Source organism: Bos mutus, chromosome 19 (genome assembly GCF_027580195.1).
Source record: "Bos mutus isolate GX-2022 chromosome 19, NWIPB_WYAK_1.1, whole genome shotgun sequence".
Taxonomy (NCBI): domain Eukaryota; kingdom Metazoa; phylum Chordata; class Mammalia; order Artiodactyla; family Bovidae; genus Bos; species Bos mutus.
In genome coordinates, this window is record NC_091635.1 from 20,839,987 (window position 1) to 20,864,910 (window position 24,924).

Consider the following 24,924-nt stretch of genomic DNA (forward strand, 5'->3'; position numbering starts at 1 on the left):
TGGCCTTACGTCCACGGTCATTGGTGAATCATGCTGCGTTTGCCCCAGCCTCTTGGCCCACCAGACAGTGGAGTGGACTCTAGAAGCTTTGTCCCACCGTCCCAGCAGCACAGCTGCACCCTCTGAACATAACACACTGGTATCAAGTGGGCCTGTGACCTTGGATCTGAGGCCATGTCCCGTGGGCACAGGACTCCCAGGCTGGTCCACTCATACCCAAAAGGCCTGCTTTCCCTGGACGCCCTGAGGCCTCGAGTTGCAGGAGCTGGAGGGACCAGCCACACGGGCACTGTCATCCGGGAGGACCCCTCACGTGCGCTGATGTGACTTCCACGTGAGAGAAGAACCCAGGCAGATCCATGCTTCCAAGGTGAGGGACATTCCCAGAGGACTGGACACAAGTTTTCTAGAATCACTGATGTTGTTTGGAACTCCAGGGAGAAAATTTTCCTAGTAGAGTTGTCTGTCATCACAGGCAGCCCCCGTGTCCTGTTCACAGCTGTGACACCTCAGCAGCTCGAAGACTCACAATTCATTGGCCACAAAGATGCCATCACACTGCTGTGTCCCCCCAGGCATGTCTCCTCGGGGTTCCCAAACAGACACGGTCTGGGCACAGGTGTCCAGCAACTCACATAGCCACAAAGTAAAGCTGGACCCTCTTCACTAGTAATCTGCAACGATGTTGAAGTGACAGTAACTAAAATGCATCCTGATGTTGTTGTTTAGCCATTAGGTCGTGTCTAAGTCTTGCAACCCCGTGGACTGTAGCCCACCAGGTTCCTCTAACCTAACCTCATGCCCTCCTCCAGGGGATCGTCCCGACCGACGATCGAACCCATGTCCCCTGTGTTTGCAGGTGGATTCTCATCTACTGTGCCACCAGGTAAGTCCTAGCTGATGTTTTTTGATGTTAATACTTTGATTAGTAAACTTAGTACTTTGAGATAATTACCAAAACAAACACAATTGGAATGGAAATGGGGGAAATTCAGAATACTGCTGGGACAAAAACTCCCCACAAGGACTCAGAGGTCACTCAGCGATAACACAGCTTGTGGCCTCACTGTGGCTCTGAGACCATCACCAGCTCAGACCATCACCAGCACAGACAGCTCAGACTGGCTGTAATCACACAGCAACTGGTGTGGGAAATGGCCCCCAGGGGGTCAGTCCTGAGACTCAGAGCCGTGGAGGCTGAGCCTGAACCTCCCAAGAGCACCTCAGGAGACGCTTCAGTACTGGGTGACAGCCATGGGTGTCTTTTCCTTTGTGTCTGGGAAACATTATTTAGGATAACAGAACACTTACTGAAGACCAAAATTATCACGGAAGTATGAGGCTTCTTGTGTGATCAGGGGATCTTGGGACAAACGTGTTGGTTCTTACAAGAGAAAATGTTGGCATGTTCCAACTATCAGGCCCTGGAGTTACACTGTTCCTCAGGTTAGGACTGAGTGGTCCAGGAGTTAAGACTGCCCTTCCACTGCAGGGGACTTGGATTCCTGGTCTGGGAAGTTCCACAGGCCATGTGGTTCGAGCAAAAAAAGATTGGGTGGGACTGTGAGCAACAGAATGATACTCAAACAGTTGATCGTGTGAAAGTGCGAGCAACAGTGAATATGGTTTGTAAAACTAACGTGCAGCAGAAGGGGGATTTTGCACGCTGCTTATCAGCGGGATTCAGGATACGCTGCCCCAGAATTTGGCACCTTGGCACACTGAATATTTTAAGATGAAGGGATTTGAGAAATGGCAGGTTCAGGAAGCAGTTTCTGACCCTCATAACGCTGTCGTGTGAGAGGGGACCCCTCCCACAGCTGGAGGAAAGGAGCCCCTTGTTTCCTCGAAGAGTGAGGAGGGGAGGAAAGGGTACGGACAGGTATTGTGGAGCCCCCTCCCCCTCCCACCGCCGCTAATCCACGGAGCTTGTCATACCCTTTCTGGTTCTACCATGTTTCTCTAAAAACACACAGGTGTAACCACCTCTTCAGGCTTCTGTTTCCTTACCAAGGCTCCCGCATCCCAAAACAACTTACATTAAATAAATCTGTGTGCTTTTCTCTTGTTCATCTGGCTTTTGTTGCATGGCTCCCAGCTGAGAATGCAGACAAGTATGTTAAGAAACAAAATTCAACTGCATACATTTTAAAGATCGTACTGGCTTTGTTCAATGACTTATGAATTAGATGGCATTGCCTCTGGCAGGAGCTCTGAGGAACTGTACAGAGGACAAGACTTTCACAGGCAGAAGGGGCAGGAACAGGAAGTCACGCTGGGCTGAAAAGTGAGGTGGTAGTTGAGAGGTAATTTCCCTGTTGGGGAAGCAGGGGTCCATCAGGCCAGTGTGACCTCACTGGTATCGACCAGGCAATTCCTGATTCCCTGGTTTAAGATCCTATTTCGGGGAGAGTCTGAAGCAGTAATTAAGTGAAGTTTGGTGATGTGGAGCTCAGCATCAGTGACTCCATTTTGAGAATGTCATCTTGTTTTTCACAAATATACAGCAAAAGAAAAGATGCTTTTTCCTCCCTCACATATTCAAGAATTTAAGTGTTTAACACTGGTATGCATTAAAGATTTCTCCTCAAATCATGTATTGTACTGACATCTCTAATTCATCCCATTGGGATTCTGATAATTACTTGGCTTTGTATTTACAGAATGGCTTAAAATTTCAATGGTTGCAAAAAACAAGAAAGGTAGAAATAGCAACGGAGATCATTAGAAATTGTAGTGTTGCTGTTACTGAACCAGGTGTTTGAACTCTTTATTTTTAATTTTTTAAATAGATTCTGCTCCTTTAAAAAATATATTTATGTACTTATTTATTTTGGCTGTGCTGGGCCCTTGTTGCTGGTGAGCTGTCTCCAGTTTTGTGCGTAGGGGCTGCTCTTCACCGTGGTGCACAGGCTTCTCGTTGCGGCAGCTTCTCTTGTGCAGCGCAGGCGCTCGGCCTCTGCAGTCGCGGCACACAGGCTCAGTTGTTGGTGCAGGCTTAGTTGCCCCATGGTATGTGGGTCTTCCCGGGCCAGGGATTGAACCGCATCCCCTGCATTGGCAGGCGAATTCTTGATCACTGGACCACCAGGGAAGCCCCTTGGACTCTATTTTAATCAACAGGTTAATTCTCTGAAGTCTGACTAAGTCACCCAAGGTGGGAGTCTCAGGCCACATGCGCTGTGCTCGCATTTCAAGCCTCACGTGCTGGATTTGAGCCCAGCATAGACGCATACGAGAGGTTGGACAGACAAAACCACATGAAACACAGACCCCTTTAAACTCACTGATCAAGCCTTAACATGTAGCAGCAACAGACACTATTACAGACAGGAACAGAGAGATGAGGTCACCGTGCGTTGTCCCTGGAGGACTCTGTGCAGCCCTGCTCCTCTCTTACATGCCCCTCCTACCAGCAGGAGCTGGGGACAGAAAAGCACTGGGGGGTCATGAAAATGTGACCCCACAGGGAGTGTCCAGAGTGAGAGGGACAGCAGTGTGGGTGTGAGAACCAAGGGAGGGGAGGAGGGACAGAAAAGACAGATAGAGAGAGGTTGCCATTTCGACCCAGGCCGTGGGTGTCTATTCAAGCTCCAGTCCCTTCCCTTCCAGAAAGGGCTGAAACCCTGTCCATTGCCCCCTGGGATGATGGAGCCTGGACACCAGCCAGTTACATGTCTCCTGCCTGTCTGTCCCTCGTCAGGTGACCGCTGCTGGCCAGAGGGAGCAGCTGTCACGCCTGAGAGAAGCTGTAGCTGCCTGTCCTCCACCCCCTTGGAAGAAGAGGACAGGAGAAGGAGATGAGAGAGGTCAGGAGAGGGCTGGGACAAAGGGGAGAGAAGCTGTGCCTGAGCACAGGTGCTGAGGCCCTGGGGTGAGGAAGCAGATTTACCGAACGGGAGAAGCTGAAGCAAGGGGTCCCAGCCGCTCAGGGAAGCTTGTTCGATGGTCCCGGAGGTGGCTGCATCCTCTCCCAGGGAAGAGGCAAAGGCCCCACGGACTGCCCACCAGGGTGGTCGCCAAGTATAGCACTGACCCGAGTCCTTGGACTCTTTGATCAACAGAAATCGATGAGGCCAGATGAGAAATTCAGGTGAGGCTTATTGGAGCTCCTGCCACTTGCGCAGTGGGAACAAGCACCAGGTGGCTTTGCGGCTCTTAGGGGCGGGCTGGGCCCTTAACCAGGTCGGGTGGGGCCGGGGTCAGCTTGGGCGGTCTGCCCGCCCCCTGGGTGGGGCAGTGCGCAGAGATCTGCCTCAGCGCCCCGCTTTAGCTTCCGCGCCTCAGCCCTGGTGGTTGGTTTGTGGCCTTCCGCAGCTCATTGTTCATGATTGCCCCCACGTGTGCCCTCGTGTTTGTCCAGGTGCAAGCGCTCTGGTAAACAGTCCCGGGTCCCAGCCTGTCTCATTACTATAAAATAACAACAAAAGGGGAAAATCTGGAGGATGAATAAACCTAAGACTGAATTTTCCCTGGTTATCAAAGGGAAGAACTCTTTTCGCCCCCTCTCTTAAGACTTCCTGGAGAAAATTCATATTTGTAAATTCTTCCTCTGTCCTGTTAATAGGTATGCAAATGTTTTTAAAGGCTAAATAAGCATTTTGCCTGCATGCTCAGATGCTTCAGTCGTGTCTGACTCTTTGTGACCCCACAGACTGTAGCCCACCAGGCTCCTCTGTCCATGGGATTCTCCAGGCAAGAAGACTGGAGTGGGTAGCCATTTCCTCCTCCAGGGATCTTCCCCACCCAAGGACTGACCCTGTGCCTCTTGTGTCTCCTTCGTTGGCAGGTGGATTCTTTACCACTCAGCCACCTGGGAAGCCCAAAATAAGCTTTTTACCAGAATTAAGAGATTTTTCTTCCCAGAAAGGCCACCTCTTTTCAATGTCTACATAAAGGGACTGCTGTAATAAAATCCACAGAAGGGACAGCGTTTATTCCTCATGCTTGAGAAGTTGAAAGTCCAAGATCCTGGGGCCAGCGGACACGCTGTTGCAGCTGGGGAGGGCCCACTTCCTGGAGCATAGTCGGCTGGGCCCTCACACGTGGAAGGGGCTGGGGGCTGTGCCAGGTCTGTTCATATCTGACAAGGACACTAACCCCATACACGAGGGCTGCACCCTCAAGACCTAATCCCTCCCAAAAGCCTCACCTGCTGATACCACACACTGGGCACAAGAGTTTCAGAGTATGACCTGGGGGCTCGGGGGTGGGAGGAGGGGGCCCAAGGACACAGCTTCCCTCCCTCTGTGGCCAGCTTCAGCACCAGGAGGCTCCAGAAGCAGGCACCACAGGCTAAGTCCCCAGCCAGATCTCTACCCTGACGCTTGTCACCCGAGGAATGTGGAAATCAGTTACCTTCACCAGAGAGAAAGGTTAGAACCAACCAGGCTGCGAGGTCTCGACACAGTCCCTGGGCTCTTGTGAACTACAGAACTAGTGTTGGAAGCACCGGGCTTGGAGCCCAGAGGCCTGATCGCAGGATCTGGGTTGGGGGAGGGAGTGATGTGGGCTTACCTGAGCAACGAATTTGGCATCAGAGATCGTGTGTTCGAGGCCCAGCTCATCTCTGACTAGTTTTCTCAATGGAGACGCGTCATTTCTCTGAACTTCTGATAAAATCGGGCCCTCGATGTCCTCAATGCCCCAGGTGGGTCCCAGGCTCTGGGGAGATGCTTTAAGAGCTGTAAGACACAAGGCAAATGTGGCTCAATGTGATCCATCTGGCCTCTGCAGAGTGCTCACCTGGCCCACCGGGCAGTCTCCCTTCTGTCCAGAGAGCAGGGGGGCAGTGCACTGCAGTTCCTTGCAGCCCCAGGGGAGGGGGCTTCCAGCTAGACCGCTCCCTCCCTTCCTGACCCCTTGGAGACTCCCCCACATCCTGAGCCTGCCAGCCCCAAAGCCTGCGAGGCTCTGTAAACCTGTGTGTCCACTGGATGACAAGGGAACAACCCAGGGAGATGCTTCCAGAAACTGTCCTCGACAAACACACACGGTCTGAGCCCTGCCTTCACCTCTGGCCCCAACCCCAGAAGTTCCAGAGTCACCCCAGCCCTCCATCTCCATCCGTCCCAGGCGGGGCATTGGGATTTCTCTGACTTCTGCTGTGGAGCTGGGTCCCAGACCACGCCCTTCTGTCTGTCTCCAGACACTGCTTCCAAGAGCTGGTCCCGACACCTCAATTTCAGCACAGCTGACCCTAAAGGAATCTCCCAGTTCGGCAGGGGGACACCAGCTAGGGGTCAGGAGTTTGGAGGCTCTCCTGCCATCAGCCACCAGGGCAGCGTCAGCTGAGATGTCCCCTCTCTGGGTTTGCTGCAAAGGACAGGGTTCCAACGCAGACTCAGTTGCTGTCCTGCTGAGTGCAGGCTGGGCAGAGCCAGGGCAGCAGATGCTCGCCAGGTGCTGGCCTGCAGAGAGGTCCTGGCTCCTCCTGCCTCCGGCTCCAGCAGTCACTCCCCGTCCACCTCCACCCTTGGATGGAAACCAAGTGACTACCTTCCCCAGGGCCAGCGAGGTGGGAGAGACGATCGGAGCGGGACCCAGTCCTAGTGGGCGGACAAGCCCTTGGCCCCCAGGTCTCTGGATTTTGGCCCCTCTTCCTGTCTGCAGGTCCCCATCATGGAGCGCCTGGGCTCACTGCCCAGTCCCCAAAGCCCCGTGGAGGCTGAGCTCTGGAGCTGCTTCAATGATTTACCGGGACGCTGACACTCAAGCACACACGTTTTATTTTTTGTAGGATGCACCCATTAATCCTTCGCAGTTTAATACCCTAGAAGCCTCCTCGTGGGGCTCTCCTGTCCTCCTCGGGCTTGTCGTGGGGCTGCATTCAGGTCTCCTGCCACCGGGCCCGAGGGGTCTGCCCCAGGGTCGGGGGCGGTGTGGTCCATGGACCTGTCCCCCCAGGACTTTTCTAGAATCTGCGATGAGGGCTGTTGGTGTAATTCAGCAACTACTGGAGTTTTTCTTTGGCTCTGACGCGTTGCTGGGACGGCATTCCATAGAGAACGTGGGCACTGACCGGGCTGGACAAAGGACATGACCACAAGGGACACGTAAGGGGCCCTGCTCTCAGGGAGCGTGCAGGCTCCCCGGGGCTGCCAGAGGAGGGGCAGCCCCCGTCCTGCTGGGGTAACTTTGGGAGGAGTCTCCGCTCTGGGGTTAGGCCACTGTGTGCCGCCTGGGGTGGGGGCACCCATCCCATTCTCAGCCCCTCTTCGGGGCTCCTGATCCTGATCACCAGGAGCCCTCATCCTGGGGCTGCTTCCGTCTCTGAAGGGGAGGCTTCAGAATGGCACCCGCCCAGCCCTGCTGCAGTCCCAGGAAAGAAGCCAGTGTGGAGAGGGTGGGTCACACTCTTGGTGGGAGACCCTGGGCCTGTTCATCTAGGAAGAGAGGCAGGTCTGGGACTGTCTGGGACAGAAACAGCCCAAGGCTTTGTTCAGGCCCCTCCTGGCCCTGGGCCCTCTCGCTTTCTTGGTGACTGCGATTCTGTCACCACCCAGATGGGCCGTTCACCCAGGATAGTGTGGTACACCGGGACCCTCGGATCAGCACCCCCAGCCCTCTCCCACATCCGCCCCTCCCCCCAGCATCCAGCCCTGGAGCATCCAGGCGGGGGTCACTCCTCCTGCAGCAGGGGCTCCCGGTCCCCCTCCTGCACCCTCTCGTCTTCCTCCTTCTCCATGCAGCCCACCGTGGCTGCCAGCCCGGCACCCACACCTCCCCCGACCACGGCCGCCCCCGTGGCCCCCACCGCAGCTCCCGCAGCCACCATCCCGGCCTCTGCGGCCAGCGCCGCTGCGGCCATGCCTGCGCCCACCACGCCCCCTGCCAGGCCCATGAGCCCCGCGCCCACTGCGCCGCCGACGGCAGCCAGGTGGCCACAGAAGCGCACGGTGTAGGAGTCCATGAAGGCCTTGGCCTCGGCCTGCAGCTCGGCCTCCAGGGCCTCTAAAGTCTGCTCCCTCCCGGTGCACAGCAAGGTTGCCCCGTGCCGGGCCAGCAGCGTGTCCTTCTGGGCTGACAGGAGGTTCCGCATGGTGTCCGGCAGTACCCGGAGCGCAGAGAATATGCGCTTGGTGGCTGCGTCCTGTGATAGAGGAGGAAGAAGGGGCCTGACCCGGAGCCAAGTGCCTCCCACCAGACCCTCGCCTGGGCTCCTCCTACACAATGCCTGGCTCCTCTCCTGCAGGACGCCCAGGCTCCCAGCAGGCCAGGCTCACCTGCTGCCGCACGTACTCCTCAAACTCCTTCTTGGCAGCTTCCACCGTCCGTAGGTCGTGCAGCTGGGCAGCCATCTGTCCAGGGGGAAAACCCGGCTGCCTCCCTCCTTTGCCCCTGTCCCCTGCTGGTTGCCCGGCTTCACCCAGAGGAGTCCGGCCCACCTCCCCACTCCCACGTCCTCCCCTTGGCCCCGTACCTCGTCCGGGGAGGCGCAGCTGGGCCCTGTCCTGCCCATCCAGCCCGAGAGGTTCTGTAGAGACAGCGGTGGGGAGTCAGGGGGTGCAGGGGCACCAGGTGTCCGGGGCTCCAGGGGGCTTTCACACCTTGACCTCCTGAGCCAGCTGCTGCCCCGTGAGCAGGCGTCGGTCCCCCCGGGCTGCCGGGCGCCCCTCGCTCCAGTAGCCTGGGCAGCGGCTCTTGGCATGCTGGGGGGCTGCACTCAGCACGTCAGCCACGTAGGCGCGCAGGCGGCCGGCATCGTCATCTGTGTCTGAGGAAGAGATCCCTCATGCAGAGGAGCCCGGAGCAGGACCGGCTTTAGGAGGAGAGAGGGTATCAGGCTGGGCACCCAGAAGAAGGCAGGCCAGGGAGTCCCTGCTCCAGGGACACTCACCGCCTGAGCTTCCATGGCCTCGGCTCACCCACCGCCGTCCAGGAGCCGGCAGGAGGTAGCAGCGGGCTCTCCTCCCTTGGAGCAGCCCCTGGACCTTGGGGTACTTGCCAGACGATTTCTAAAGGAGGGGGAAAAAAATAAATAAATGAAGGAGGGGGAGCACTCTGAGCTAGCTCCCCATACCTGCCCCATCTTCCTGGCCCTCCGTCCCCTCCCTCACCTGGATGACATCGCCCACGTGACCCTGCCAAGCCTTGCTGGGGTGGGAGGAGTCACGAACTAAGAGGTCCAGGTGCTGGAAGAGAAGGGGTGCTGACAGCAGCAGCTGGGGCGTCGGGGTCTGGGCTCCAAGTCCAGAGACGGGCTCTCACCTGGATTGGCACCATGCCATAGTGTCTGCCCATCACCTCGGCCACGTGGACAAACGTCTGGGGACGGGGCACAGAGGTCACAACTGGACCACTCCAAAGATGTGCCTCCCAGCCCCTGGAGGACACCCTCCCAACTCCCAGCCCAGGACCCTCCGGCCTCTCCTCAGCCCCCAGCCCACAGCCCTGCTCCAGGTCACGAAACCCTGGGGCAGAGCCCGGCAGCACTCAATTCCAGCTGCCCAGTCCCCTGCCTCACAGTCAACACAGGGACAGAGAGCAGCCCCAGGCCAGCCATCCCCTCACCTCCAGGTGCTCCAGGTCTGTGTCCTTCAGCTCCTGAGAGGCCGTGAGGATCTGCAACCAAGGAGAACAAGGTGCGGGAGGGGCTGTGATGACAAGGAGATGCTGGGAGGACTCCGGCAAGGAAGGATCCTCAGGTGGACTGTGGGGCTCAGAATGTGGGAGGGATCAGCCGGGGAGGGGAACCCCTTGCACCCTGCAGTGGGGCAGGACTGGCCTGACCTTGGTGGGGTGGAGGGCAGGCCCAAGAATGGTCCACAGACCTTCAGCTGCCCCAGGAACCTTCAACCGAACTTTAGGACAAACCATATTCCCACCTTCCCTAAGGTCATCCCCTCGCAGGGGTGCCTCCAGAACCTGCTCTGGGGCCAAGGTGACCTTCCTTGGTGGGACCAGGCTGGGCTAAGATGGTCCTGGGAAGGTGGAGAGGGCCTTGAGGAGCTAGCAGGGCCTCACCTGGTAGGAGCTCAGCATGGAGGTGAGGGCGCACAGCCGGGTCCTTGTTTCCCTGCTCAGCTCCGGGCTCATGACGTCCCCCGTGTCCACCAGGAACACGGCCACCTGCGTGGAGTGCCAGCTGTGGGTCAGCCTGCCAGGCGCCTCCCCAACCCTGCCCCTTCCCACCCCGCATTCTCATCCTGGCCCCCAAAGCTTTCCTGCCCATCACCTTCTCTGCTCCCCAGCCCCCGCACTGCCCGAATCGGCCTGGACCCCTCCGTCCCTTCACCCCTCACCTTCCTCCCCTCCTTCCCCAGCAGGAAAGGGTGGCTCCACATCCAGATGCCCCTAGAGAGGCCGTTGGCTCCCCACCTAAATCCCTGCCCGGAGCCCGCGCTCCTCGGCCAGCTGCCCTCGCCGGACGCCTAAGGAACAGAGAAGCAGAGCAACTTTGGACCATCCGGCCCTGCTCCCTTCGCCAAGCCCGGCTGGGACCCTGGTCCTGTCCCCCAGTCCTCGCCCGGCCCCGCGCTCACCAGGCCGGGCAGGCCCTGGAGCAGGTGGTTGAGGAGGAAGGTCTTCCCTGAGTGTGGCCCCCCCAGGACGGCGAGGAGGCAGACCGGGGTGTCCCTGGCCAGCGGGTGCTTCAGGCAGCGGTTGATGGCGCCCATTCGCAGGATGAGGCCCCCCGAGGCGTTGATCCGCACCAGCAGCAGCGGCTCAGCCCGCACAGCGCAGGTCTCCTGGGCCCAGAGACGAGGTTCCCTGAGCACCAGGCTGGAGCGTGTCTACCCCGAACTCCGCTCCCTCCGTCGCCCCGCCCCATAGCCACGCCCTCCGTCGCCCCGCCCCCTCCGTCGCCCCGGCCGAGGCCGGCATGCTCACCTCCATGGCCCCGCCCCCTCCTCCGCCCCGCCCCCTCCTTCCAGGGCCAAGCCGGCACCTGCAGCGCGGCGGCGGGCAGCGGCCTCTGCGGCAGGAGCCTCATCCTCTCCCCCAGGCCCCGCAGGCCCTTCCTCCGCTTGCAGGTCTTGCGGCACTCGGGGCAGCAGGGCGGCCCGCAGCCAGGCACGCGGTGGGTGCTGAAGCACCGCGGGCAGAAGTCGTGGCCACAGTCCAGCGAGATGGGCTCACGCGGCCTCTCCAGGCAGATGGAGCAGGCGGGCGGCTCGCGGGGCGCCGTGGGCCGGGACCCCAGCCCCAGCTCCAGCTTGGGGAACGGCGTATGGGACCTGGGGGCGGCGGTGGGGGGAGGGGTGCGGGGACCCCAGACAGTGGTGAGAGGGGCCCCCGAAACGAGGAACCCTGGATGGAGCCGTCGCGGGTAAGTTCCCGCCCGGGTCTGGCCTGTTTCTAATCCTCCAGGAAGGGAGGCAGGGGCGGGCAGACAAGATGGTGCCGGCGTCTGGCACAGATGCCAAGGAAATCCACCCCCACGGCCTCCTGCTTCGAGGGGAGGGGTCCCTCCAGGGGTCACCTACCCCTACCCCCTCCCTGCAGTGGCTTCAACACGCTGGGCCTGTGGACATAAGGGGGCTCCCGCAGCGGGGCAGATGGCTCTCAGAAGATTCCAGCGCTGAGCTGGCACCGACTTCCTGAGGCACCCACCTGATTTCCCGTCCTTCCCTCCACAGCCCACCAGGGCCAGCCTCGTGTTGCCCGCCCTGGGACAGGCCTCCGTGCTCCCAGCCAGCCCACCCACATGGCCCCCACCCGCCGCCAGGCCTTCCACTTACCAACTGTTGCTGCTGTTCCCCATGAAGCTCCGTTTTCTCTCCTTGGAGAAAATTGGGGACAGAAAACCCAAAAAATGTTATTTAGAAGAGAATCCAGAGTTCTATCTTCATCCTGGGTTTTAGGTGCCCCCATCCCCTCTCTGGAGACCCATCCCCACAAGGGGGCCCCTTCCCAGCAACCCCCCACACACTTCCTCCCCAGATCTCAGGACCAAGACCTTGCCTGTTTGCCAAGCCGGTGACAAAAGGAAATGACTGACAAGGCGGACCTCGGCATGGGAGGCTGGCGGGGGCAAGAGTCCCAGAGCAGAGAACAGGCCCGAGAGACCTTGCCGGCGCTGAGGATGGCTCTTCTCCTGGAAGCGCTGGTGGGGCTGTGGCAGGTGGAGGCTGGTGAGGGGGAGGGTGGTCTCCCCGGAGGAGACGACTGGGCAGGGCTGGGAAATGGATGTGACAGTCGGGAAAGAGGAGGCTGCCTCTGGACTCACCCCAGGGGGAGGAGACAGGACTGCGGGAACCAGGGCTCCGGAGGAGGGAGGGATGAGAGAGCTGAGCCCAGAATCCCTGGCAGAGGCTGGGATGCAGGCGAGCGAGGTGGTGAGTCGCCATGGAGACGAGGGAAAGATAAGGACAGGGCGGGGGAGGGTGGAGGGAGAACGAAACCATATGGGTGCGTGGCAGACACAGAACTAGGCTGGCACTGCCCCTCCTGGCCCAGCAGGTCTCTTCCAGGGCCGCAGGCAGGGGGTACAGAAGACAGAAGTGTGGGAACCGGGAAAGCACATGGCGGGCGCTGACCCAGAGCCCCAGATGGTCTCCTTCCTCCCGTGGATGGTCGTGGTGCTGGGCATCTGCTGGGGCCCATGATGCTACCCACAACATGTGGCCTACAGGACCCTCCCCCACGGTAGTGCCTCCCCCAGGGTCATCCCTTCCCTAGGGTCGTCCCAGCTATGCCTTCCTCAGCCCCCTGGGCTGCTCTGACATTGGCTCTTTGTCCCGTGGTGTCTTCCTCTTCCACAGAGTTATCCCTGGACCCTCTAGCTGCCTATTGACTGGGCCCCTCCCACTCACCCTGCAGTACACAGCCAGCCCAGACCCCTGAGCACAGCTGACCCCTGGCTGCTCAAATACCTGCCACAGCTCCATTAGATTGGAATCCAAAGTTCCTGGGCTGCACCCGAGGGTCTGAACCTCCCTGAGCAGCCCTCCCTCCTCCACCTCCGACCTCCACCCAGTGTTCCCTGTGGCTATAGCGGGCCGCCAGGCTCCTCTGTGTGTTAGTCACTCAGTCGTGTCTGTTTGTGACCCTGTGGACTGTAGCACACCAGGCTCCTCTGTCCATGGGATTCTCCAGGCAAGAATACTGGAGTGGGTTGTTGTGCCCTCCTCTAAGGGATCTTCTCAACCCAGGGATTGAATCCAGGTCTCTAGGGGCACCAAGCAAAGGCAGGGCACTCGGATCTGCATTCCTGGGGAGTCTGGGCCAGCAAAGGGGTGGGGGTGGAAGGACATTTCTCACAGGGAGTGAGAGGTGGAGGAGAGGCCAGGAGTGGGGCGTGCAGGACCCTCTGCAGCCTAGCCCTCAGTCCTGTCCCCAGGGCCCTCTCTGGCCCAGGAGGCCATTGTCTAGCCAGCGGCCTCTGGGTACTGTCCAGTGGGTGAGCCCAGACTCAGCTGCCTTCGTGGCTGGGACCCTCCCAAACCCGGAGGGACAGCAGGATGTGCTGAGTACCCACCCCCACCCCCCAGGGCCACCAGTCCCCTCCCATCAAGGTGACCCCCGCCCTGTCCTAAGACGACAGAGCAGAACAATCATCCCACACCTGCTTAGCAATTTAGGGTCACACCGTGTCACCAAGAGCTGCCTCCCCCGGTCCCCACAGCACAGAGGGCCTGGTGTCTAAACAGGGAACCCAAGGCTGGGCGAGCAGGATGGCCATGCAGTGCGGGTCCAGAGGGCGGCCTCGGCCCCCCAACCCCAGGTCTGTGCTGGCCTGTCGCCGCCTCCCCCCAACCCATGCTGGAGGGTTTACACAGACAGAGAGCCCCAGCAACCACCCCCCAGCCCAGGCCCAGGCTGGCTCAGACACCCTCAGAGAGCTTCCCGTCTGTCCTTTCCCCTCTTTGTTCTCAAATCTTTAGGAAGTGCCTCTTCTGTACCAATCATGGAGTCTGCTGCCAGGGCTACAAGAGACAGATGGGGTCCTTACCCAGGGGAGCTCAAAGGCTGTGTTCAAACCCAGGACAGGCCTCCACCCTGAGCACAGACACCGAAACCTAGGAGACTGTGGGACTGGGGAAGCCCCGCAGCCAGACCTGCAGCTGCTGAGGCTCAGTCTTGTGGGATGGGTGGACGTTAACCCCTCTCTGTGAAAGGCGCTGGGTGGGGTGGGCGTTGCAGTCACAGGGAGCAGCCTGTGTCAAGGCCAGGCTGGGGCAGTGCTGGGGAGTGCGGTCCACAGAGCACAGACCTGGGGAGGACATGGGGCAGCTTTTAGACTTTAATGACGTGACGGTGGGAACCTAAAGGAGTTGAAGCAGGAGGCATGTGACGAGATCTGCGTCCCTGAACCCACGCAGAGAGACTACAGGAGACCTGGCGGCTAAACCAGGCCTGAGACCTGTCCCCTAGGGACTGCGTCCAGAGTGCCACCAAGTTTTGCTAGAGCAGGCAGTGCTGTGCCAGGGGCTCCTGCCCTGACACTACCGCCGACCTGGTGGGGATCTTCACCTGCATAGAGGTCAACTCACACGCTGATCTTTGCCAACTTCAGCCACAAACAATGAAGGGTGGTTCCAGGCACGTCTGACTTGCTCTGGAGTTTTGAGGTTAATGGTCTGCCATGTCACCAAAAACAAACTTTTTTTTCTAATTAAAAGGGGAGATTAAAGCATCCTAAGTGTCCAGTCATAGATAAATAAATAGTTGATGATTTAAAACTAGACGCTTCAGCCGCAGGGTGGCGTGGGCAGAGCTGTTGTTGATGCTAGGCACCCAGGGGTCTGTTTTGGGCTGAGTCCATTTCCAATTAGAATCCCATCTGTTCTTGCTTCTTTTGGACAACAGACACAGGTGGTCCCTGCTGTGTGTCAGCAGCCGAGCAGCCCACCGGAAAGGCCCTGGCGGTCAGGCTGAGCACACTGGGCTCTGTCCCCTGAAACAAAGGGCATGAGGACAAGAGTGGAGATTTTGTGGAGCACCTGGAAACTTCTGGGCAGTGGTGTGGTCAGTCAGAAGTGGGGCTCAGCAGCCAATCTGGTGGGGTGGGAGAGGGCAAGGGGCCACGGACACTGGAGCCACTTCTTAACACTCACAGCCCCACTTTGCGGACAGGGAAGCAGAGATTCAGAGTCACATGACCTCCTCACAGAGACTTGGGGCGGCCCACCTGGGGGTCAGGAAGGGGTAGAAAAGCCACAGTCCCAGCACGAGGGACAGGAAGGGGACCTTCATGGGCAGGACGCCCAGGCCAGGGCACTGACTGACTACTGTGGGGACTGGAGGTGACAGTGGTGACGCTCAAAGGCCCCCTGAGGTTTACACTGGCTAGCGGGGGGCCATCAGCAACCAAGGAACCTGCACCATCATGCACCAATTTCCCTGAACCCGAGCCCATGCCCAGCTCCAGGCCCCTCCCCTGAAATCCCCCATTTGGACTCCTAGCCGCCCACCAGGTCTGGAGCATCCAGGCAGTCGGCCAGGATGCTGAGGATGCGGCCAGCTGGCCCTGAGGAGCAGACACCCTGCCACAGTCTCCACTCAGCTGGGCCTGGCCCCCCAGACCCCTCCAAGGTGAGAGGCAGCAGCTCGCAGCTGGACAGCCAGCCCCAGACTGATTGGGGCCGGGCCCCCTGCAGGCTCAGCCTCTACATCTGGACCTCCACTGGTCATCTGGTGGCCAAGGCCACCCCGAGATGGACCGGACCAGCTGGAAGGCCCTGGCAGCACCCAGGCCTTGGTTCAAATGCCAACCCTGCCCAGCTTGCCAGCCTGGTCACTCCCCTCCCTGCAGCTCAGCTTCCTGACAGTAAAGCTAAAGATAATGATCTCCCCCCTGCTGGGTTATTGCGAGAGCCTGGCATGCAGCTGGTGCTCAATAAATGCCAGCTGGGCTCACCTCACCTCACTGTGCCAGCATCTCCCCACTGTTTGCCCCCTGCCTGGTCTCTCAGCCCCCTCCCCATCCAGGGGGCCTGACCCCTCCTCTTGTCAAATAAGAATCCGAGAGGTTCCTACAGAGGCAGGACCTGAGGGCGTGAAGACCATGCCCCACAGACAGAGCCCTGTTTCAGCTAGTTTGTTACTCTGATGAGATGGTCACAGGCATTTACTCGCTCCTAAGGTAGGCTGCCATCCCATGGATGGCATCACCGATTCAATGGACATGAGTTTGAGCAAGCTCCAGGAATTGGTGATGGACAGGGAAGCCTGGCAGAGAAGGCAGTGGCACCCCACTCCTGTACTCTTGCCTGGAAAATCCCATGGATAGAGGAGCCTGGTAGGCTGCAGTCCATGGAGTCGCTGAGTCGGACACGACTGAGCGACTGAACTGAACTGAACTGAAGGTAGGCTGAGTCCTTTCAACGATAGAAACTCAGTTCTCCCAGATTTCCTCCAAAGGTGGAATCATTGCTCCACTTTACAGATGAGGAAACTGAGGCTCTGCAGATGCTCACAGCCACGCCTGGCTTCTGCTAACCTCACTCCCTCACACACACATATACACATACATAGACACACACATGTACACACACACTCCTTCCTCTCTCAACCCCTCCCCACCCTGTAGCCTAGACCTGGGGAGAGCAGAGCGGCCATAACAGCCAGGTGCTCAGCAATCCACCACACAGCCTGTTTGTTAATGAAATCTAGTGTGGAGTGAGGTTAGGTAACAGGAAGTGACCAGCTGACCCCAGAGGTCAGGGAGGATGGTGTCCAAACGCTGGAATCTGCTTCTGCTTTCTGATGATGAATCTGGTGGCAGGAAGAGGAGCCCCACCCCGATCGGAGCAGCTGGTCCCAGAGGACATTCTGGGGCCAGAGGCGGGGAGGCGGTCAGCTGACAGGCCTGAGAAGGCTGGGGAGCCATCCCCAGGGCCCAAGCCAGCCCTGCCCATCCACAGCGGCCACCAGGAACAGACTGCAGGCTGACAGCTCCTGCCCCACCCGCTCCACCAGTATTATGCATATGTGCTAACTCACTTTAGTGTGTGTCTGACTTTTTGCAACCCCATGGACTGTAGTCCACCAGGCTCCTCTGCCCATGGGATTCTCCAGGCAAGGACACCAGAGTGGGTTGCCATTTCCCTCTCCAGGGATCTTCCTGACCAGGAATCAAATCTGCATCTCTTATGTCTCTTTCGCTGGCAGGCAGGTTCTTTACCACTAGCCCACCTGGGAAGCCCTACGCCCTGCCAGCCCGAATGTAAATCAAAACGAGTCCTTCAGGCATAAGGGATCCTGCTGGGCCACTTCATCAGGTGGCCAGGGGCTCATGTCCATGGAAATGGGCCCACGGCGCTCCATGTACGTCACACTGCATCACAGTCTTGTTGAGCAACTCCCACTCACAGGGAGATGGAGCAGGTGTGCCTTGTCCCATTCCTATGTGAAGTACGACGAAACGCCCGGACACCAGGCAGAGTGTTCGGGACAAGACTGACTCTAAAGGAGACAAGACTCTAAAGGAGAGAGAAGGGGAGGGCTGAGGCACTGGGGCCTCGGGACCTGAGGAGCCACATGGAGGCGGGTGCCCTGGATTCTCCTTCTGCCTCACTGTTCTGGACCTGATGTTGGACAAGGGGCAGCCCACAGAGGCTAACAGGCAGACCAAAAAAGTCCCAATAAACTCCTTGCACCCCCACTCTAACTGAGAAATCAGGAGAGGGACAGCCTTGCAAGATGGGAAACTTTTAGACAGTAAACACTCCAGCCAAATACCACGAAGAGATATAGCCCCAGCCTAGCCGCCCCAGCCGGCACCAGGGGGGACGAGATGCCCCCTCACCTGGCCGTGTCAGAGGAGGCCGGAGGGAGCCTGGACTTTTCTCCCAGCTGGGGACACCCGCTCTCCTGACCCCACAGCACTGTGGAAGCCACCTAGGGAGTCAGAATCCTGAGCCTATCTGGTGGTCACAGCCCCTCCTGGGGCACTGGTTGGGGTGGCAGAGTAAGGAGCCTGGACGCCCACCTGCCTCAGCATCCTGAGGCTTTACCCCATCCCTTGCCAGAGGGGTGTCAGAGAAAGCCACGAGACAGGGGCCAACAGGATCCAGTGTCTCAAGGCATCGTGTGATGAGGTGTCCCACTGTTCAGGATTCAGCACCAAGTGGCCATCAACAGGCCAGAGGGCAGACCCTGCAGTCCTGGAAACGTCCTGCATGATGACCGCATCCATGGTATCACCCGGGTTGTGATGCTGAGGGACAAACGTATGACGTGTGCCCACTGGGGAAACGGAATGACATATGCCCACTGGGGAAACAGGACAAGGTACCAGGGCTCAGAGTCTCCCCTGTGGTCCAGTGGCTGAGACTCTGCACTCCCAGTGCAGGGGGCTGGGTTCCATCCCTGGTCAGGGAACCAAATCCCACATGCCACAACTAAAGATTCCATGTGCCTCAACTAAAAACAAGGTCCTGCATTCTGCAACCAAGAGTTCACAGGTCACCGCGAGAAAAGATCCCAACACTGCAAGGATGAGGCAAGACTCTGCATCTGCAACTAAGACCAGGCACAGCCAAAAAAAAGGTGGGGAAGGGGAGAAAAAGATGCCTGGGCACTCTATCAATTTACACAACTGCATGGAAACCTACCATGACCTCAAGACCAAAAGTCTAGTTAAAAATAAAATAACAATCTAGAAGAAAGGTGTCCCTTCCTGCTTAAAATGGGACACCGGCTTTCTGTTGCCTGTAGGATAGCCTGACACTCCCTCCCCACAAGGCCTGCCCATCTAAAGTCCCCCCACTACAGCTCCCCAGCCCTCCCTCCTCCAGCCCCTCACTCACTCCCCCCAAGCTCAGGGCCTCCTTGCCTGCATCTCACCCGAAGCAAGCATGGCCCAGATAGGCCCCTGGGCCCCACTGCACTCCTGCCGCCGTCCAGCTTCTGTGTTCAGTCTTGAGAAGCTGCAGTCACAGGCTCTGCAAACTCCATCCCACTCCCTGGAAAAGCAGGGCACAGAGTGCAAATAACACACTACTGTGAAAACGCTTCCCATCGTTCAGATCCCTGGAAAGGCCCCAGACACCCACAGGGGACCCCAGATGACACTCTGAGAAGCACTACATGGAACTATTTTAAAAATACTTTTGTATTGAGCAGAACACCGGATGCTTAAGAATATGTATAGAATTATTCCATTTATAGGAGGTTCAGGAACAGACAAAGCCACTGCAAGTTGAGAGCAGTGACAATGGTGTCTCCCTCGGGCTGGGGAGTGGGAGACATAGACGTGACCTTCTGGGCTGGAAACCTGTCTCTTGACCTACAGGTAGTGACACAGTGGTTCACCCAGTACAAGCTGCACCCCTGCCCGCACCATCGCTGACCTCGATAAAAGGAAAACCATTAACATCGCACTCTTCCACCTTGGACTTGGCTTCAGCTTCATTAGAACTGCCGGGATGTGCCTCCCATCAGTTCCAAGGATCGGAGGCCACCTGTGGGGGCCCCAGCCTCCCAAGGGCACGCCTGCTCTCCATAAGAGCCAAGATCACCCTGGTGCAGCCAGGGAAGACCCCAGAGTTCATGGGACACTCACTGGCAAGGCCACTGCTGTATCAGGGAGACCCAGTCCCTGGGGCACCAGCAGGACCAGGGGACACAGCTGTTCCCCACCCCCAGCCTTGCTTGCTTCCACCAGGTCTGGGCATGTTTGGCCAGGGACTTTTCTTCCCCCAGTGAGTCTGTCTTTTTGACTCAGGACCAGCTCTCTTTGCAGGAAAAAGAACAAGAACGGGCTCTTAGTTCTGCCTCGGGCAGGAAGGAGACTTGGAGTAACCACGGGGAGACAATTAGGCACGGGCCTTGGCATTCTCCACGGCCCTCCCTTCCCACTGTTTACAATTGCACAAGCCAAAGTCCGTCCTGTGTCTGCGAGGCCCCGAAGGACCCTGCCCCGCCTCCTCTGAGCCTCTCCTGTGTCCTCGCTTGTCCTTTCTGCCTGGCCAGTCGGCTGGCGCCCCAGCCCTCAAATGCAAAGGCGCCTCCTACCCCAGGGCCTTTGCACATGTCACTCCATTGCTCACACCTCTCTTTACTGGAATGTCTGCACTGCTCCCTCCCTGCCCCTGCAGTCTTTATTCCAGGGGTCCGGACAATCAGCCCCTTCCCCATCACCTGTCAATAAGGCTCACTGGAGCCCAGCCATCTCGTGCATGTCCAGGGATGGCCAAGGTGGCACAGCTGAAGATTCAAGTCTGAGACCATAGGGCTCCTGAAGCCTGAGCTATTTCACATCTGGCCATTTATAGAAAAAGCTGCTCACCCAGTCTCAGTCCCTCAGAACCTTCTCACTGCTCACTGAGGCTTCCTGCCCCAAACTTGAACTCTATGAGACTCCCTGCCTTCAATCACTGATGTGGGCAGGCCATCCACTGGGTCTGCTCCTGGGTGTATCCTGGTCACCTCAGCATGGCAGCATGCCAGGCTCCAGAGATGGATGCTGAGAACGTGGGTGTCCGTCTGCATCCCCTAAACTGCTCACATCGTGAGTGCCCTGTGGTGACTGGCGTGGCACAGGCACCCCATAAACACTGAGGGACGCAAGGATGAGGGGATGTGTGTGCTGTGGGCACATGTGCATATTTGTGCTTGTTCAGAGCTGGCGGTGGTGAGAAGAACACTCGCCGGAAGCAGAATTCTGTGCCACTCGGTCTTCCTGGTCAGGTGGAATGACCCTTGGCCACACTCTTCACTCTGGGGCTCTTACTAAAGCATCTCCAGGAAGGACATGAAGTGCGGGGCGCTTTGCAGCCCACAAAGCCACACCACCCTTGTTCCAGCCTGCCGGGCTCCCCGTGCTGCACGCACCCCCCCAGCACCTGCAACCTCCTCAGGGCGCTGGGCCCCCAAACCCAGGCTTCTTCTCTGCAGCAGGGGCCAGCGCCTGGGCAGACAGCTGCTCACCCCCAGCATCAGCACCTCAAGTTGGCTCCCTGGCTGTGGGGGTGGGCGGGGTGGGGAGGGTGCCACAGGACGACTAAGTGGAGCAGAGAGGACTCTCAGGGCAGGAAGACTCGTGTGTGTGTGTGTGTGTGTGTGTGTGTGTGTCGGCATGTGATGCAGGCCGCACAGTGCCAGGCATGACCCCTCATGTTAGCTGTGGGCTCCGAGTGATGCTGAGCTGAGGGCGTGGGTCTGGTGGGGCTGTTGTTGCGGAGCTGTGCTTGTGTCGGGGCGGGGGTGTGGGAAATCTCTGTACCTTCCTCTCAGTGAACCAAAAAGTGCTCTAAAAAATAAAGTCTTTTTTTAAAGGAACAATTATTGAACTGCACACCTAGAGTTGATGGATTTTACGATGTGTAAATTATACCCCCACAGTTGAGCAGGGCCCGATGGGGTCTTCCTGGAAAAGACTGCCCCCAACCATGGCCTCCGCCTGCCTCTTGTTTATAGGATAACTTTAGCCTCCTAGGTCTTCCTTGAATTCCAAAGAATAAGTTTCATCAGAGAAGTGAGTAAATGCACAAACAATGGGAAGAAGACAAGTAAGACAAAATAATAATAGTTTAGCCATAGAACAAAGCCCAGGATCTTCAGTTCCACCTCAGGGAACTGGACTGGATCATGCAGTCTGAACCACGGCCTCTGAGTGCTGCAGAGACTGGACCCCTACCAGGTAGGAAGAGTGTACTGCACACGGCCCACCGGCACGTGGATCCCAGCCTGGTGGGACCCAGAGGTGGATGACTGACATTCTGCAAACACCAGGCTGTCCCCTCACTGCCAGCCAATCAGAGAGCGGCGCACAAGCTCATCACACACCTGGTGACCCCCTCCTGCACCCTGTGTTTAAATACCCTCCCCCAGGGTTCCCCCATCCCACCTGTCATCACGCTCTCCCCTCTGGCTCCAGGACTGCTGAGGCTGTGTGTCTGTCCTCTGCTGCCGGCACAGGGGTGATGGGCTGGCCTGTGTCCTCAAATGTCACCTGCTGAAGCCCTGACCCCACAGTGGGCCTGATGTGATCTGATGTGACACTCCACAGTGCCTGTGGGGCCCCAGGGCCCCACCCCTTCCCCATCAGCCTCCCTCCCAGTGCAGGTGCAGCCTCTGGGGAGGGGCCTGGGGTCAGCGGCTCAGCAAGACCCTCCTTCCTTACAGCAGGCAGCCCCTCACTCAGCCGGGGCTGGGGGACACACACCCAGTCTTCTCCAGCTCAAGCAGAAGGAGCAGTGGCCTCCTGCGGGAGACGAGGGACCTCATCTTCAGCTGTGGTCCCGGATGCTCTGCAGGCTGCCAGGCTTTCAGGACAAAATCAGCATCAGACCTGTATCATCCAGGATCTGGCAGGGAACAAAGGCAGACTCAGCTGCTCTGCTTTGTAGAGAATTTCACGAAGGGACTGTCACCGGGCTGTGGGCCTTAAGGAAGGCACCTGGGACCACCCTGGGCTGCAGGGATAAAGGGAGGAGGCAGGTCATCAGGGCCAGTTGGGGTGCTGTCTTGGGGTGGAGAGGGGACACAGCCATTGCCAAACTGAGGTCCTGGCAGGGTGGGCCTGGGAGCACCTCTCCCCCCCACGCCCTGCTGGTGCCTGCTAAGGGCCACATTCTGCCAGCATCTGGGCCCACGGGGCCAGAGCAGGACAGACAGGTGGAGTACAGTGAGCAGGTGACCCGTGCAAGGCCTGTGGGGTGGGGGCCGCAGCAGGCGGGGTGGGGGCCGCAGCAGATAGGCCTGTCCAGTGGGCCCACTGCCCCCATCCTGTCACCCCGAGTTCTCCCGCCTCCTGGCAATGCTGGTCAGAGAAGCCCCTCACTCACAGCAAGGGGACTTCCTCAGACTCATAACCAGAATCAACCAAGCAGCAGGGGACTAAGACCCAAGCTCAGGGCTGGCAGCCCAGGCAGAGCTGTCGTGACTTAGCACCTCACCTGCAAAGTTGCTGCTGCCCAGCCAGTGACCCAGGAGCAGGCCTGCTGGGGGTGACTGGCACTCCAAGAATGGATTCCCCCACCCTAGCTTAAATCAACACCTCCCACAGTGGGTCCCAGGGCAGCAGATTATATCTGCAAAACCAACCAACCATTTCAGGCAGGGGCCCCCCCAAACCCAGGAAGACATGTCCATGCTGGGTGGCCAATAAACACGCCCACTAATGTGTCTCTTCAGGACATCCAAGGGTTTCCATCAGACACCACCTTCAGAGGAGTGCATGGGGCCAGACTTCTGTCCCTGAAGAGTGCATCTAAACCCCACCACACCCAACAAGCAGAGGGCCTGCTTTGCTGACCCACGTGAAGGTTTTAAGAAAAAATTAACAGGCAAAACACAATAGGGACCACCTCAGTTCTTAATTACTTGTCTTTCCTCTTCTGTTTTTGGTGTGCATGTTCTGGGTTTCTTCGGGGGCAGGGGGTGGGGCCTAGGCTTATTAGCTGTACTCAGCAGAAGTCTTTGATGCTAGAATTAGGACATGTTTATTAGTATTTTTTTTAATTTTACATTTTATTAGTTTTGAAGACTGATTGTCCATTATTTTCCTTGCTGTAGCCTGCCTGTGCTAAAATTAGCTGAAAGGATAGATGTCTTAGGATTAGATTCAGCTGTGTGTAACAGGAAAGAGCCCAAAGAGGCTTAAACTAGATAGAAGTTCCTTTCTCTGCGGCCTGAAAGAGGCCTGGGGAAGGGCAGTCAGGGCTGGCTCTCGACCACGCCATGAAGTCCAAGGGACCCAGCTCCTCCCTGATCACCCCCTACCACCCATGGGAGGGGCCTCCTCCTCCCCGTCCAGCTGCTGTGCCCGCGGACAGGTCAGAGAAGAGGGAAGAGCAGCTGCCTTTGCACCACATCCATGTGCATCTTCTTGGCCGGATTTCAGACATGTGGCCTCAGTAAGGGAGCTGGACCGCGGGGCCTGCGAGGAACCAGGACTCAAGGCTAAGGGAAGAGCGGCTCTCGAGGGGAAGGCCACCGTCTCTCCCACAGACGAGGACGAAAGTCCCATTTCAGGCAATCTGTTCACAGCGGAAAAGTTATTACACAATTATTACATTTATGATGATGAAGGTGAGTATTCACTACATAGTTACCAACTATGGGCCCTGCGCCAGGCACCTGGTATCTGTTACCCAACCACAGGCCTCTGAAGGACAGACTATTACCACCCTCGTTCTACGGAGGGGCTAACCAAGGCCCAGAAAGGCTAGGGAACCTGTCCAAAGTTACGCAGCTAACAGGTGGCACAACTTGGACTTGAGTGCAGGCAGACTGGCTCCACGTCCCCCAGGACACACACAGCTATGAAGAGAAAACCGTCATCAGCTTTCACAAACTCGAGGGGCCAGGACTCAGGAGGGAGAAGGGGCCGGGGCCGGCGCTGCTCTTACTTTGAGCCTTTGCACATCTCATCCGCTCAACCAACACTCTTCCTCAACACTCGTGACGTGTGCGATAAACTGTCTGGTGCCTGCATTTGCCACTCCGTGGGCAGCCAACACACGGCAGGTGCTCAGATGTCTGACCCACGAGTGGGCCACGACACCAGCCCATCAACGCTCAAGGCCAAATAAGGAGCAGGCAGGTGGCCCCTCAGGGAACAGAGCAGGCTCAGCTGGGGCCTCCTCGGGACAAGCCTGGTGTGGCTGGGCTGCACTTTGGGGGTCACAAGCAACCATGGTTGAGGCCCTCCAGGTGGACCAGAGTCACACTTAACTCTCCTCTCAAGTCCAAGATGAGAAGCCCAGCCTCAGGCCTGAGGCCACAGGGAGGCCTGGAGTGGGGTGGGGGGGTGGGGAAGGTGGCAGGGTCGCCCCCCAAGGAAGACTGTCCTGGAAGCCTGAGCAGAGGCCAGAGCCCTGAGGGAGGGAGCCCGAGGCAGAGACGGAGCCGGAGGCTCAGGGGGCAGGACGGGAGGAGGTGGGCTTCAGGGCTGAGGCAACCGACTGAGAGGAGCCAGGAGAGCCTGAGGTGGGACGGTCCCAGTGAAGGCATTTGGAAGACGGGGTTGGGGCAAGAGAAAGAAAAACAGAGGAGGCCTGTGTGAGAGGGGGAGGGAGGGGGCCTGCT

At 58.2% G+C, this 24,924-nt stretch overlaps 1 protein-coding gene across 5 annotated transcripts; it reads right to left on the bottom strand.

Moving 5' to 3' along the window:
• Window positions 1–2,673: 2,673 nt before the first annotated feature.
• RNF112 (ring finger protein 112) lies at window positions 2,674–12,182 on the bottom strand. 5 transcript variants are annotated; one of them, XR_011467967.1, is made up of 16 exons: window positions 11,908–12,181; window positions 11,685–11,725; window positions 10,892–11,180; window positions 10,485–10,691; window positions 10,245–10,373; window positions 9,967–10,071; window positions 9,514–9,564; window positions 9,211–9,267; window positions 9,060–9,134; window positions 8,840–8,957; window positions 8,550–8,716; window positions 8,423–8,476; window positions 8,226–8,300; window positions 6,772–8,092; window positions 5,518–5,684; window positions 2,674–4,410 (listed from the first exon to the last, which is right to left on the bottom strand). XR_011467967.1 is itself a non-coding variant. In XM_070389586.1 (14 exons), the coding sequence occupies exons 1-14, from the start codon at window positions 11,959–11,961 to the stop codon at window positions 7,622–7,624; spliced, it is 1,887 nt and encodes a 628-aa protein (XP_070245687.1). In that variant the 5' UTR covers window positions 11,962–12,182; the 3' UTR covers window positions 6,711–7,621. The 5 variants fall into 5 exon arrangements, 4 of the variants coding, with proteins under 4 accessions (XP_070245687.1, XP_070245686.1, XP_070245690.1 ...); XM_070389586.1 differs by lacking the exons at window positions 2,674–4,410; window positions 5,518–5,684 and having other exon boundaries at window positions 6,711–8,092; window positions 8,550–8,710; window positions 11,908–12,182; XM_070389585.1 differs by lacking the exons at window positions 2,674–4,410; window positions 5,518–5,684 and having other exon boundaries at window positions 6,711–8,092.
• Window positions 12,183–24,924: the final 12,742 nt, after the last annotated feature.